The sequence below is a fragment of the Hyla sarda genome, chromosome 1, assembly GCF_029499605.1.
Source record: "Hyla sarda isolate aHylSar1 chromosome 1, aHylSar1.hap1, whole genome shotgun sequence".
Lineage (NCBI taxonomy): Eukaryota > Metazoa > Chordata > Amphibia > Anura > Hylidae > Hyla > Hyla sarda.
This window is the reverse complement of record NC_079189.1, coordinates 351,158,956-351,174,028: the sequence shown is the minus strand read 5'-3', so window position 1 is coordinate 351,174,028 and position 15,073 is coordinate 351,158,956. Positions and strand designations below refer to the sequence as shown.

General features: G+C 44.7%; 1 protein-coding gene across 1 annotated transcript in view; it reads left to right on the top strand.

The window, feature by feature from the left end:
* Positions 1–1,054: 1,054 nt before the first annotated feature.
* Positions 1,055–15,073, top strand: part of LURAP1L (leucine rich adaptor protein 1 like) — a 131,148-nt gene continuing 117,129 nt past the window's right edge. Inside the window, exon 1 of the mRNA XM_056552163.1 lies at positions 1,055–1,202. Within this exon, the coding sequence (XP_056408138.1) occupies positions 1,110–1,202 (93 nt within the window). The 5' untranslated portion in view covers positions 1,055–1,109. The remainder of the gene's footprint in view (positions 1,203–15,073) is intronic.

The window sequence follows — 15,073 nt, the reverse complement described above, 5'->3', positions numbered from 1 at the left end:
GCCGGTTCCTTAGCAACGGGTGGAACGGAGGACGAAGGTAAGTTAAAGTTTATTTTTTAATATTTGCAGCCCGGGCACAGGAATACAAAGTACAGCGCAGCAGCTGATAATTATTTGGCAGGGGGGGGGAGACATACGGGTGACATACGATTAGTACCCCGATGTGGGGTGCAGCGCTGGCGGGGGGGGACGTTGGGGGGCAGAGCTGCGCCCATCACATAGTGGGGGGGGGGGGCGGAAAATACTGTTAAATACAGTTTTTTCAATGTACATACCGTACCCTGAAAATAAGCCCTAGTGTGTTTTTTGTGACTTAAATTAATATAAGACCCGGTCTTATTTTCGGAGAAACACAGTAATAGTCCCCATAGACTATTTATAGCAATTATTCGATTGCTAATACTGTTCAGTGCTATGCATAGGACATAGCACTGATCAGTATTATCGGTGATCTTCTGCTCTGGTCTGCTCGATCTCAGACCAGAGCAGAAGACCCCGGGAGACAGCCGGAGCCAGGTGAGGGGACCTCTGGCTGCCATGCTGGATGATCGGATAGCTGCGGCAGCGCTGAGGGCTATCCGATCATCCATTCAAAGTACCGCACTTCCACAGATGCAGTGATCTGTATTGATCATGGCATCTGAGGGGTTAAGGGCAAACGATTGAGGATGTCCGCCATTACGGGCAGGTCCCTGGCTGCTATCAGCAGCCGGGACCTGCCGCGTATGAAGCGAACATCACTCCCATGCTCGCGGTTATGCATAGGACGAAAATGTACGTCCTGGTGCATTAAGTACCAGCTCACCAGGACTCGATAAACCTCTCTTAACCCCTTAACGACCAAGGACTGGTCCGGCATGAGGTCAAGGTGCATGGAGACTGTGTCACGAAGCCTCGACAGGACTTGGGATCCCCCTCATATTTTTCAGGAAGAGACAAGCGGAGTCTGGTTCCGGAGGAGACTGCAGCAGCGGGAGGCTGTACTGGAGCAGGAGGCTGTGGCAGTGGCGGTTGCTGCTGAGCGGTTAACAACTGCTGCATCATGGTGGATAGCTGGTTAAGCTGCTGTGCCTGCTGGGTCAACTGCTGGGACTAGAGCGCTACGATAGATGCAAGATCCGAGTTGTCAGGCAGAGGAACCCCAGTTGGATTCATGGCTGGATCTTGCTGTAACGTACCTGGATGCGGAAGACACAGAGCAGGTAGTGGATCTTCTACCTGTGTGGCAGATGACTCGGACCGTATCAAGGAGTGGAGTCTAAGGAACCGCTGGTCTTCACCAGAGCCCGCCGCAAGGCAGCATGGATTTGCTGTGGCAGGCGGCACCCAAGTCGCTACCCCCGAGGCGTGTTTAGGATCATTATCCATTTGTAGAAGCCATCCTCTCTTTAACTTCAGCTTTTTCACAGATGGCATCAAGTTAGCAACCAAAATTTGCTGAAATTTTATTGAATCCATTTTTCCTTCTACTCGTGAGATGCTCCCTGTGCCACTGGCTGCAATACAACCCCAAAGCATGATTGATCCACCCCCATGCTGAACAGTTGGACAGAGGTTCTTTTAATTAAATTCTGTTTCCCTTCTTCCTATCCAAACTAGACATTTCATGTCTTCTACAGTGATGTGGAAGTAAAGGACAAACAGCTAAATATTCCTGGTCTTTCCCCCTATCATTTCACTGTCAGAAAGGACACATAAATAAAAACCTGCACAGAAAAAGCAAAAAGAAAGGGATACGCGCCCCTAAGAAAATACGTCAGGTGATAATATGCATATGATAGTAGAAATTGCACTCACCAAGTAGGGTTGTGCTCAGAGCACAACACCTAAGAAAACATCAAATAATATGATAGTAGCTTGGATATACTGCCATGGCAGCAGTGCTAGTCTGGTAGAAAGATACTCATAAAGGTAGAAAAAATTCCAGCTTCTAGGCGCTGATCCAGTGAGGTAGAATTGGTAAGGACACACAATTATTGTCCTAAAATCTGGTTTATTCGCACTACAGCAACGCTTTTCTGGTCCATAACGGACCCTTCGTCAGGCAGGGTACCTCACTCGATCAGCTCATAGAAGCTGGAATTATTTCTACCTTTTATGAGGTATAAATAAAAACTTGACTTTGTTGCCCATAGCAACAAATCACAGCAAAGCCTTCATGACACCATCACAGTTAATTAAATGAAACTTGAGGCAACAAAGACAGTTAAAAAAATAGTTTAATGAACTTGTGGGGAGTTCTAAGGATCTAAACCAAGGGCTAAGACTATACTGTGAGATTGGTTTACGGGGTGATGGCCAGTGTATGTCTGAATTGTGTTCCCCTTATTCTTTCTTCTGTATCTGGGGTGTGCAGACTGTGTTTAGGTGTGCTTCATGCTGAATTAGGCAACCTGAGAATCTAAGCATAAGTGTGTACATGGCACAGAAGTGTTACCTTTTTCTTTATTTGCAGCTATGTAATAGCATTTTTGTGTGTTCTAGAGGCAGAATGTTGTCTTGCCAATGTGCAGCACATGCATGCCACATGTATTTGCAAATTAATTAGTTTATACATGACACTAATCCCTGGCCTATCAATACTTCTGATACAATATGTCGAAATACATTGTAAAAACCTTGTGTATATCTAAAATGTTTGTCCTTAAAGTAATATTAAACCTTAAAGGGTAGCTCCCACCATCCTATTTTTTTTTCTGTCCCTGCCTATTGCCAATCTATCCCTAACCCCCTCCCTGCTTTTAATTTTAATTTTTACTATATTAAAAATGCTTTTTGTCTGCCTGGCAGTGTGCTCACTACCAGGCAGACTTCCCCAGCAGGCACCACGTCACTGATGACTGCTGGGGGGGGGGACTTTCGCCCTTAGTTCATCTACACAGGGTGCCTCCAGCTGTTTCATCACTACAACTCCCAGCTTGCCCTGACATCTATTGGCTGTCAGGGCATGCTGGGAGTTGTAGTATTGAAACAGCTGGAGGCACCCTGTGTAGATAAACTATTAGTCACATGCGGCGCTAGCCCGTCCCCTCCGTCTCCCTCCCCCCCCCCCCCCCGCGCCATACCCCGTTCCCTCCATCACACCCCCCCCCCCCCCCCCCCATTACACTTACTGCAGAGTCCGGCAGCAGGCGTGCAGGGACAGCGGCGGAGACGAGGTGGAGGTGGCGGCGGCGATGTGTGGGAGGAGTGGCCTCCCGGCCAGTGGCCGGGGAGCCAATGAGCTCGCTCCCTGCCGGTCCTTTTTCAGGCATGACGTCACGCCAGGGAGGGAGACCCCTAGTGGCCGGTTTTCAAATGTAAATTAAACAATTTTAATAAAAAAATAAATAAAATAAAAGTATATTAGAGATATTTTGTAGTACATAAGTACTACAACATATCAAAAAATAAAGTTGGTGACAGTGCCCATTTAAGGTAAAAGAAAGCAAAACTAGCCTGTTGGTTAACCTCTTAAAGGGGTACTCCACTGGAAAACTTTTTTTTTTTTTTTTTAAATCAACTGATGTCAGAAAGTTAAACAGATTTGTAAATTACTTCTATTTAAAAATCTTAATCCGTCCAGTACTTATCAGCTGTTGTATACTACAGAGGAAGTTATTTTCTTTCTTTCCTTTCTGTCTGACCACAGTGCTCTCTGCTGACACCTCTGTCCGTGTCACAAACTGTCCAGAGCAGTACAGGTTTGCTATGGGGATTTGCTCCTACTCTGGACAGTTCCTAAAATGGACAGAGGTCTCAGCAGAGAGCACTGTGGTCAGACAGAAAGGAAATTCACAAAGTAAAGAACTTCCTGTGGAGAATACAGCAGCTAATAAGTGCTGGAAGGATTAAGATTTTTAAATTGAAGTAATTTACAAATCTGTTTAACCTCTTAAGGACGCAGGGCATATGGATACGCCCTGCATTCCGAGTCCTTAAGGACGCAGGGCGTATCCATACGCCCGTGGGAATTCCGGAACCCACCGCTAGCCGGTTGGGGACCGGAGCCGGATGCCTGCTGAAATCATTCAGCAGGCATCCTGGCATATCGCCCAGGGGGGTCATTATGCCCCCCATGTCGGCGATGGCCGCAGATCGCTGGACAATTCAGTCCAGCGATCTGCGGCGATTCCGGGTCAATCGGGTCTCCTGTGACCCGGTGACCCGGAATTACTGGCTGATCGGATTACCGGCCGACCAATCAGGGCGCCTGCTGCGGGTGTCACTCCCGCACCCGCTCCGCCCCTCTTCCGGAGAACGTGAGCGGGTGCGGGAAGACAACCCCGATCCCCGGCGTCCATGTTGGGATAGGGGCCCCAGGAGCGACGTAGGCAGCGAGGGACTGTCCTGCGATGGAGCAGCAGCAGGAGGTGAGTGACAGCCTCCTGCTGTTGCTTAGCAAAAAGGGCATGCTGGGAGCTGTAGTTATGCAACAGCAGGAGGCAGACCACCACAACTCCCAGCATTCCCTTATGGGCATGCTGGGACTTATGGTTTTGCAACAGCTGGAGGCACATTTTTTCTATGTAAAAGTGTACCTTCAGCTGTTGTATAACTACAACTCCCAGCTTGCACAAACAGCTAAAGTGCATGCTGGGAGTTGTAGTGGTGCATCTGCTGGTTGCATAACTAGAACTCCCAGCATGCCCATTGGCTGTCGGTGACTGCTGAGAGTTGTAGTTTTGCAACAGCTGAAGGCACACTGGTTGTAAAACTCAGTTTTTTTTACCTAACTCAGTGTTTCACGACTGGTGTGCCTCCAGCTGTTGCAAACTACAACTCCCAGCAGTCACCTTACACCATGCACCGTACATGCTGGGAGTTGTAGTTTTGCAACAGCTGGAGGCACACTGGTTTTGAAACACTGAGTAAGGTCACAAACTCAGTGATACATAACCAGTGTGCCTACAGCTGTTGCAAAACTAAAACTCTCAGCTTGTACAGTCTGTCATTATGCCCCCCATGTCGGCGATGGCCGCAGATCGCTGGACAATTCAGTCCAGCGATCTGTGGCGATTCCGGGTCAATCGGGTCTCCTGTGACCCGGTGACCCGGAATTACTGGCTGATCGGATTACCGGCCGACCAATCAGGGCGCCTGCTGCATTCCCTTATGGGCATGCTGGGACTTATGGTTTTGCAACAGCTGGAGGCACATTTTTTCTATGTAAAAGTGTACCTTCAGCTGTTGTATAACTACAACTCCCAGCTTGCACAAACAGCTAAAGTGCATGCTGGGAGTTGTAGTGGTGCATCTGCTGGTTGCATAACTAGAACTCCCAGCATGCCCATTGGCTGTCGGTGACTGCTGAGAGTTGTAGTTTTGCAACAGCTGAAGGCACACTGGTTGTGAAACTCAGTTTTTTTTACCTAACTCAGTGTTTCACGACTGGTGTGCCTCCAGCTGTTGCAAACTACAACTCCCAGCAGTCACCTTACACCATGCACCGTACATGCTGGGAGTTGTAGTTTTGCAACAGCTGGAGGCACACTGGTTTTGAAACACTGAGTAAGGTCACAAACTCAGTGATACATAACCAGTGTGCCTACAGCTGTTGCAAAACTAAAACTCTCAGCTTGTACAGTCTGTCATTATGCCCCCCATGTCGGCGATGGCCGCAGATCGCTGGACAATTCAGTCCAGCGATCTGCGGCGATTCCGGGTTAATCGGGTCTCCTGTGACCCGGTGACCCGGAATTACTGGCTGATCGGATTACCAGCCGACCAATCAGGGCGCCTGCTGCGGGTGTCACTCCCGCACCCGCTCCGCCCCTCTTCCGGAGAACGTGAGCGGGTGCGGGAAGACAACCCCGATCCCTGGCGTCCATGTTGGGATAGGGGCCCCAGGAGCGACGTAGGCAGCGAGGGACTGTCCTGCGATGGAGCAGCAGCAGGAGGTGAGTGACAGCCTCCTGCTGTTGCTTAGCAAAAAGGGCATGCTGGGAGCTGTAGTTATGCAACTGCAGGAGGCAGACCACCACAACTCCCAGCATTCTCTTATGGGCATGCTGGGACTTATGGTTTTGCAACAGCTGGAGGCACATTTTTTCTATGTAAAAGTGTACCTTCAGCTGTTGTATAACTACAACTCCCAGCTTGCACAAACAGCTAAAGTGCATGCTGGGAGTTGTAGTGGTGCATCTGCTGGTTGCATAACTAGAACTCCCAGCATGCCCGTTGGCTGTCGGTGACTGCTGAGAGTTGTAGTTTTGCAACAGCTGAAGGCACACTGGTTGTGAAACTCAGTTTTTTTTACCTAACTCAGTGTTTCACAACTGGTGTGCCTCCAGCTGTTGCAAACTACAACTCCCAGCAGTCACCTTACACCATGCACTGTACATGCTGGGAGTTGTAGTTTTGCAACAGCTGGAGGCACACTGGTTTTGAAACACTGAGTAAGGTCACAAACTCAGTGATACATAACCAGTGTGCCTACAGCTGTTGCAAAACTAAAACTCTCAGCTTGTACAGTCTGTCAGCGCATGCTGGGAGTTGTAGTTTTGCAACAGCTGGATGTCCCCCCCTCCCCAATGTGAACGTACAGAGTACACTCACATGGGCGGAGGTTTACAGTAAGTATCGGGCTGCAAGTTTGAGCTGCGGCAAATTTTCTGCAACAGCTCAAACTGCCAGCGAGAAACTACTGTGAACCCCCGCCCGTGCGACTGTACCCTAAAAACACTACACTACACTACCACAAAAAATAAAATAAAAAGAAAAAACACTACATATACACATACCCCTACACAGCCCCCCTCCCCAATAAAAATGAAAAACGTCTGGTACGCCACGGTTTCCAAAACGGAGCCTCCAGCTGTTGCAAAACAACTACTCCCAGTATTACCAGATAGCCACTGATTGTCCAGGCATGCTGGGAGTTTTGCAACAGCTGGAGGCACCCTGTTTGGGAATCACTGGCGTAGAATACCCCTATGTCCACCCCTATGCAATCCCTAATTCATGCGGCAGAATCATCGATCACTGGTTTCCTATGATAAACCAGTGATCAATGATAAAGATCAGTGTGTGCAGTGTTATAGGTCCCTATGGGAGCTATAACACTGCAAAAAAAAAGTGAAAAAAAAAGTGAATGAATATCATTTAACCCCTCCCCTATTAAAAGTTTGAATCACCCCCCTTTTCCCATAAAAAAAAAACAGTGTAAATAAAAATAAAAATAAACATATATGGTATCACCGCGTGCGGAAATGTCCGAATTATAAAAATATATCATTAATTAAACCACTCGGTCAATGGCGTGCACGCAAAAAAATTCCAAAGTCCAAAATAGTGCATTTTTGGTCACTTTTTATATGATTTAAGTCAATAAGTCCTATCATTGCAAAAATGGTACAGTTAAAAACTTCAGATCACGGCGCAAAAAATGAGCCCTTATATCATTTAAGTCAATAAGTCCTATCAATGCAAAAATGGTACCATTAAAAACTTCAGATCACGGCGCAAAAAATGAGCCCTCATACTGCCCCATACACCGAAAATAAAAAAGTTATAGGGGTCAGAAGATGACAATTTTAAACGTATAAATTTTCCTGCATGTAGTTATGATTTTTTCCAGAAGTATGACAAAATCAAACCTATATAAGTAAGGTATCATTTTAATCGTATGGACCTACAGAATAAATATCAGGTGTCAAATTTATCGAAAAAGTGTATTACATAGAAACGGAAGCCCCCATAAGTTACAAAACAGCGGTTTTTTTTTTCAATTTTGTCGCACAATGATTTTTTTTCCGTTTCACCGTAGATTTTTGTGCAAAATGACTGACGTCATTACAAAGTAGAATTGGTGGCGCAAAAAATAAGCAATCATATGGATTTTTAGGTGCAAAATTGAAAGAGTTATGATTTTTTAAAGGCAAGGAGCAAAAAACGAAAATGCAAAAACGGAAAAAACCCCGGTCCTTAAGGGGTTAATATGCACTGCACAGCTCTGGGAGATATCTTGAGAAATCTAGACATATTATGTTGTAATGCCTTTCCATTCCTGAGATATAAGGATTTTACTATTTGGTGGACTCTGCACTTTTCCCTAAATTGTCAGATGGCCAGGAACTTAATTTTAAAAAGGGGTGTGAATGCTAGCTCTGGGTCTGAATATGAGGCTGAGGGGGTGTGAATATGAGGCAAAGGGTACTGTCCACACTGCTGAATTTCCACACAAAAAATTATGCCACGGAATTCTGCTTACTGCAGTGTCTCATTGCTTTCAAAGGTATTCTGCTGCACCACTCACACTGTGGAATTTCAAGTCAACCAGATAGCAAAATACCTATATTTTGGGGATGGAGGTGCATAGGAATGAATTTAGAATGTTACTTTTTTTTTTTTTTTGAATGGATTTTTTAAAATAAAATATGTAAATTTATGGAAAAATTAAAAGGTATCCTTATAGTAGGTAGTTATGGCTATTATAGGGCGGGGAGGACAAAACGAGATTGTAAAATCAAAAATTGGCCCGGACAAGTGGATCGTCATGAGGGACAAGTAGATTTTGCTCCGTTTTAGTCCCTTGGACAAGTCGTTTTTTATTAGTTTTCCACACCCCTGGACCACCTAGAAGAGGTGAGCCAGATAAGAAAATTATACCATACACTAAAATTCTCTAACAAGCTTTATTATTAACAAATAAAATAATGGTTAAAATTCCTGTGCACTGTTAAATAATATATTGTCTAATCAACTGTGTGAAAGTAGTGGCTAGCCGGTCATGAATCTGTGCTTGCCAAAGTAACTGATACAGCAATTGCAGTCCCCATGCAGTTTGGATAGTAGACAAGGCACTGTATTAAAACACACACTCTGCCCCCCTCAACATGTTTCACCAAGATCTTGTGGCTTTGTCAGGAGGTAGCAGGCACTGAGTGTCAAACGCCTTGTCTAGGGTTTAAATAACATTGTGATGTGGGTGTGGAGGTGGAGATACAGCGGAAGATTTATCAAAACCTGTCCGGAGGAAAAGTTGCTGAGTTGCCCATAGCAACCAATCAGATCGCTTCTTTCATTTTTGAAAAGGCCTCTAAAAAAAGAAAAAAAAACATCAGATTGGTTGCAATGGGCAACTCAGCAACTTTTCTCTGGACAGGTTTTGATAAATCTCCCACACACTGTCCCTTACATTTCACTACTTTCACTGGAACTGATCGTCTGCATGCTTAACATGCTTAATTTGATTGGTGGTTCTAAGACCAAATCAATAAGAGAAAATCCAGCATGGATGATGTGAAAAGCAGAGTCCCGTTTATTCAGTAAAAGTCCAGAGACACAAGGTGAACAAAGTAGCATGTTTCAGGCGATGCCGTCCTTATACAACATAGAAAGTGAAGTTCTTCAGTTAAATAGAAGTAGCTCAGGGAGGATGAGACACACCTGTCCCGAGGTACTTAACCCTTGACATGTTTAAAAAGTCCCCAAAAATAGGGGACACATAATCCAAACAAAAAAAGAACATATTCTATGCTACTGTTAAGCACATAAATCAATAAATGTTGCTAGAAGCATATAAATTCGTGTACAGCAGCAAAAGACAGTAAATGAACAAAAAGGGGCTGGATGAGCAATATAGGAAAAAAAAGGGGGGGAGGAGTCGTGGGAAACAAAGGGGCTATAGACAATAATACACATGAAGACAAATAATGTCGACAGTAATAGAAAAATTACATTAATGATAATAAAGTGTCCTGTCTTCTATTTAGTCCACTAGGAACCCGTGTTTCCAGGGTAATAATCCAAAAGTTCTCACGTGCAATAACTTTCTGGCGAAAATCGCCACCTCTATGTGGAAGAGTAACTCTCTCAATACCCTGCACTATTAAAGACGCAGTGCTGCCGGCATGGAATTGTGCGCAATGTGTGGATACTGCCGATGTATTGCGGGTATTAAAGAAGGGGATATCAGAAATATGTTTGTGGATTCTCATCTTAAGTGGGGTAGTGGTGCATCCCAAATATTGCAACTTGCATTCTGTACATGAAATCAGGAACATTACATGGGTAGTGTTACAATTCACATATTGTTTAATCTTGTATGTTTTACCTGTTGAAAAGGATGTGAATGTATTGCCTGGTTTGATGACCGAACAGCAAGTACAAACGCGGTGACCGCACTTATAGTTACCAACATGTCTCAGCTAAGTGTGTTCTTGTCTAATAGTACTAGTGAACAGGCTTGGTGATAACAATTGTCCCAGTGTAGGGGCTCTTCTAGCTATACATTTGTATCACCCAGTTAATGTATCAGTGAAAGCAGGATCTGTAATAATTAATGGCATAAATGTATGCATTATTTTACAAATTTCACCTGAGTGCTGTATTGCGTGTAGAACATCACTGATCTAGGCGATTCTGATGCAGATGATCTATGAGGTATTTTCTATTCTTATTGGGTGCAATTTTAGATGCCCAATCTAGCATCCAATTTGAATAGCCCCTGGCAGCTCAGGTCATCCATTTCACGTGAGAAGTCTGTCAACTCAGAACAGTTATGGCGTGCTCAAATGTTTGCACTTGATGTTTGGTCTATAAACCAGGCAATACATTCACATCCTTTTCAACAGGTAAAACATACAAGATTAAACAATATGTGAATTGTAACACTATGTATAATATATATATATATATATATATATATATATATATATATATATATAATATACCTGATTTCATGTACCAAATGTAAGTTTCAATATTTGGGATGCACCATTACCCCACTTGAGGTGAGAATACGCAAACATCTTTCTGATATCCCCTTCTTTAACCCCTTAAGGACCAAGGGCGTACAGGTATGTCTTTGCTCCCTGGTACTTAAGGACCAAGGGCGTACCTGTACACCTGTGGGAATTTCGGTGCCTGCCTCGCGCCGGACGGGGACCGGACGGGGGTGACTGCAGATATCTATCAGCAGGCACCCCGCGCAAATGACCAGGGGGGGGGGGTCATCAGACCCCCCCATATCGGCGATCGGCGCAAATTGAATTCACACTTGTGATTTGCGCCGATTCCGTATCATACGGGTCTATGGTGACCCGGTGACCCGGAAAATAAGGGGGATCGCGGTTGTCCAAGACACCCACGATCCCCCTGAAGGCACAGGAGTGAGGTGGCAGGGGTGCCACCCCTCCTATTCCTGCTATTGGTGGTCTAGACGCGACCACCAATAGCAGATCGGGGGCGGGAGGTTTTACTTTTGGTTTCCCCGTTCTGCCCACCCACAATAGGCGGGGCAGAACGGGGAAACAACAGAGGACCGGCGCCGAAGATCCACTTACCCCGCGGGCGAGGCTGCGAGCGAGGCCGGCGATGTCGTGCGGCAGGCTCCCTGGATCCGACGGAAGCCGGTAAGTTGCCTAGCAACATCTGGAGGGGACAGTTTGAGACCACTATACAGTGGTCTCTAAACTGTAACCCTCCAGATGTTGCAAAACTACAACTCCCAGCATGCCCAGACAACTGTTTGGGCATGCAGGGATTTGTAGTTTTGCAACAGCTGGAGGGCCACAGTTTGGATATCACTGGCAGTGGTCTCTAACTGTGGCCCTCCAAATGTTGCAAAACTGCAACTCCTAGCATGCCCAAACAGCAGTTTGCTGTCTGGGCATGCTGGGATTTGTAGTTTTGCAACAGCTGGAGGTCCACAGTTTGGAGATTTCTAAATTGTAGCCCTACAGATGTTGCAAAACTGCAACTCCCAGCATGCCCAAACAGCTGTCTCTGCATGCTGGTTGTTGCGTACGTTGTTGTTGCGTACCTCCAGCTGTTGCATAACTACATCTCCCAGCATGCCCTTTGGCGATCAGTACATGCTGGGAGTTGTAGTTTTGCAACAGCAGGAGGCAAACTGGTTGGAAAATATGGAGTTAGGTAACAGAACCTAACTGAAGGTTTTCCAACCAGTGTGCCTCCAGCTGTTGCAAAACTACAACTCCCAGCATGCACGGTCTGTCAGTACATGCTGGGAGTTGTAGTTTTGAAACAGCTGGAGGTTTGCCCAGCCCCCCCCCCCCCAATGTGAACATACAGGAAACATTCACACAGGCAGGTTTACAGTAAGTTTTCTGCTTCAAGTATGAGCTGCGGCAAACTTTTTGCCGCAGTGCGTACTCCTAGCGGTAAACTTACTGTAAACCACCGCCAGTGTGAATGTAACCTAAAAACACTACACTACACTAACACAAAATAAAGGGTAAAACACAACATATACACCCCCTTACACTGTCCCCCCCAATAAAAATGAAAAATGTATTGTACGGCAGTGTTTCCAAAACGGAGCCTCCAGCTGTTGCAAAACAACAACTCCCAGCATTTCCGGAAAGCCACTGACTGTCCAGGCATGCTAGGAGTTTAGGAACAGCTGGAGGCACCCTGTTTGGGAATGTCCACCCCTATGCAATCCCTAATTTAGTCCTCAAATGCGCATGGTGCTCTCTCATTTTGGAGCCCTTTAGTATTTCAAGGCAACAGTTTAGTGCCACATGTGGGGTATTCCCGTACTCGGGAGAAATTGCACTACAAATTTTGGGGACTTTTTCTCCTTTTACCCCTTATGAAAAAGAAAAGTTGGGGTCTACACCAGCCTGTTGCAAAAAAAATTTAAAAAATGTACATGCTGGTGTTGCCCCATACTTTTTATTTTCACAAGAGGTAAAAGGAAAAAAAGACCCCCAAAAATTGTTACGCAATTTCTCCTGAGTACAGAAATACCCCATATGTGGGCGTAAAATGCTCGGGGGGCGCACAAAAAGGCTCAGGAGTGAGAGCGCACCATGTACATTTGAGGCTTAAATTGGTGATTTGCACAGGGGTGGCTGATTTTACAGCGGTTCTGACATAAACGCAAAAAAATAAATACCGACATGTGACCCCATTTTGGAAACTACACCCCTCACGGAATGTAACAAGGGGTATAGTGAGCCTTAACACCCCACAGGTGTTTGACAAATTTTCATTAAAGTTGGATGGGAAAATGAAAAAAAAAATGTTTTTCACTAAAATACTGGTGTTACCCTAAATTTTTCATTTTCACAAGGGAAAATAAGAAAAAAGCCCCCCAAAATTTGTAGCCCCATTTCTTCTGAGTAAGAACATACCCCATATGTGGATGTAAAGTCCTCTGTGGGCGAACTACAATGCTCAGAAGAGAAGGAGCGCCATTGGGATTTTGAAGAGAAAATTTGTCCGGAATTGAAGGCCACATGTGTTTACAAAGCCTTCATGGTACCAGAGCAGTGGACCCCCCCCCCAACATGTGACCCCATTTTGGAAACTGCACCCCTCACGTAATGTAATAAGGGGTACAGTGAGCATTTACACCCCACAGGGGTCTGAAAGATTTTTGGAACAGTGGTCTGTGAAAATTAAAAATTAAATTTTTCATTTTTTCAGCCCACTGTTCCAAAGTTCTGTCAAACGCCAGTGGGGTGTAAATGCTCACTGCACCCCTTATTAAATTCTGTGAGGGGTGTAGTTTCCAAAATGGGGTCACATGTGGGGGGGTCCACTGTTCTAGCACCACGGGGGGGCTTTGTAAATGCACATGGCCCCTGACTTCCATTCCAAACAAATTCACTCTTCAAAAACTCAATGGCGTTCCTCCTCTTCTGAGCATTAAAGTTCACACATGGGGTATGCCCATACTCAGAAGAAATGGGGTTACAAATTTTGGGGGCAATTTTCTCCTATTGCCTTTTGTAAAAATGTAAAATTAGGGGAAAAAACTGCATTTTAGTGAAATTTTTTTTTCATTTACACATCCAACTTTAACAAAAAGTTGTGAAATACCTGTGAGGTGTTAAGGCTCACTGTACCCCTTGTTACGTTCCTTGAGGGGTGTAGTTTCCAAAATGGTATGCCATGTGGGGTTTTTTCTGCTGTTCTGGCACAATAGGGGCTTCCTAAATGTGACATGCCCCTCAAAACCATTTCAGCAAAATTTGCTTTCCAAAAGCCAAATGTGACTCCTTCTCTTCTGAACATTGTAGTTCGCCCACAGAGCATTTTACGACCTAACATGGGGTATTTCCATACTCAGAAGAGATGGGGTTACAAATTTTGGGGGGGCATTTACTCCCATTACCCTTTATAAAAATGGTAAATTTGGGGGAAAAAATGCACTTTTTTTTTTATTTACACATCCGACTTTAACGAAAAGTCGTCAAACACCTGTGGGGTTTAAAGGCTCACTGGACACCTTGTTACGTGCCTTCAGGGGTTTAGTTTCCAAAATGGTATGCCATGTGGGGGGTGTTTCTGCTGTTCTGGCACCATAGGGGCTTCCTAAATGTGACATGCCCCCCAAAAACCATTCCAGCAAAATTCACTTTCCAAAATCCCATTGTCGCTCCTTCCCTTCTGAGCCCTCTACTGCGAACGCCAAACACTTGACATACACATATGAGGTATTTCCTTACTCGAGAGAAATTGGGTTACACATTTTAGGAAGATTTCTCTCCTTTTACCCCTTGTAAAAATTCAAAAACTGGGTCTACAAGAACATGCGAGTGTAAAAAAATGAAGATTTTGAATTTTCTCCTTCACTTTGCTGCTATTCCTGTGAAACACCTAAAGGGTTAACACACTTACTGAATGTCAGTTTGAATACTTTGAGGGGTGCAGTTTTTATAATGGGGTCATTTGTGGGGTATTTTTAACCTGAACCCACTTCAAACCTGAACTGGTCCATGATAAATGAAAATTTGGTGAAAAATTGGAAAATTGATGCTGAACTTTGAAGCCCTCTGATGTCTTCCAAAAGTAAAAACATTTCAACTTTATGATGCAAACATAAAGTAGACATATTGTGTATGTGAATCAAAATATAATTTATTTAGAATGTCTATTTTCCTTACAAGCAGAGAGCTTCAAAGTTAGAAAAATGCAAAATTTTCAATTTTTTCATCAAATTTTGGAATTTTTCACTAAGAAACGATGCAAGTATCAACAAAATTTTACCAGTAACATAAAGTAGAATATGTCACGAAAAAACAATCTTGGATGCAGAATGATAGGTAAAAGCATCCCAGAGTTATTAATGCTTAAAGTGAAAGTGGTCCGATGTGCAAAAAACGCTCTGGTCCTA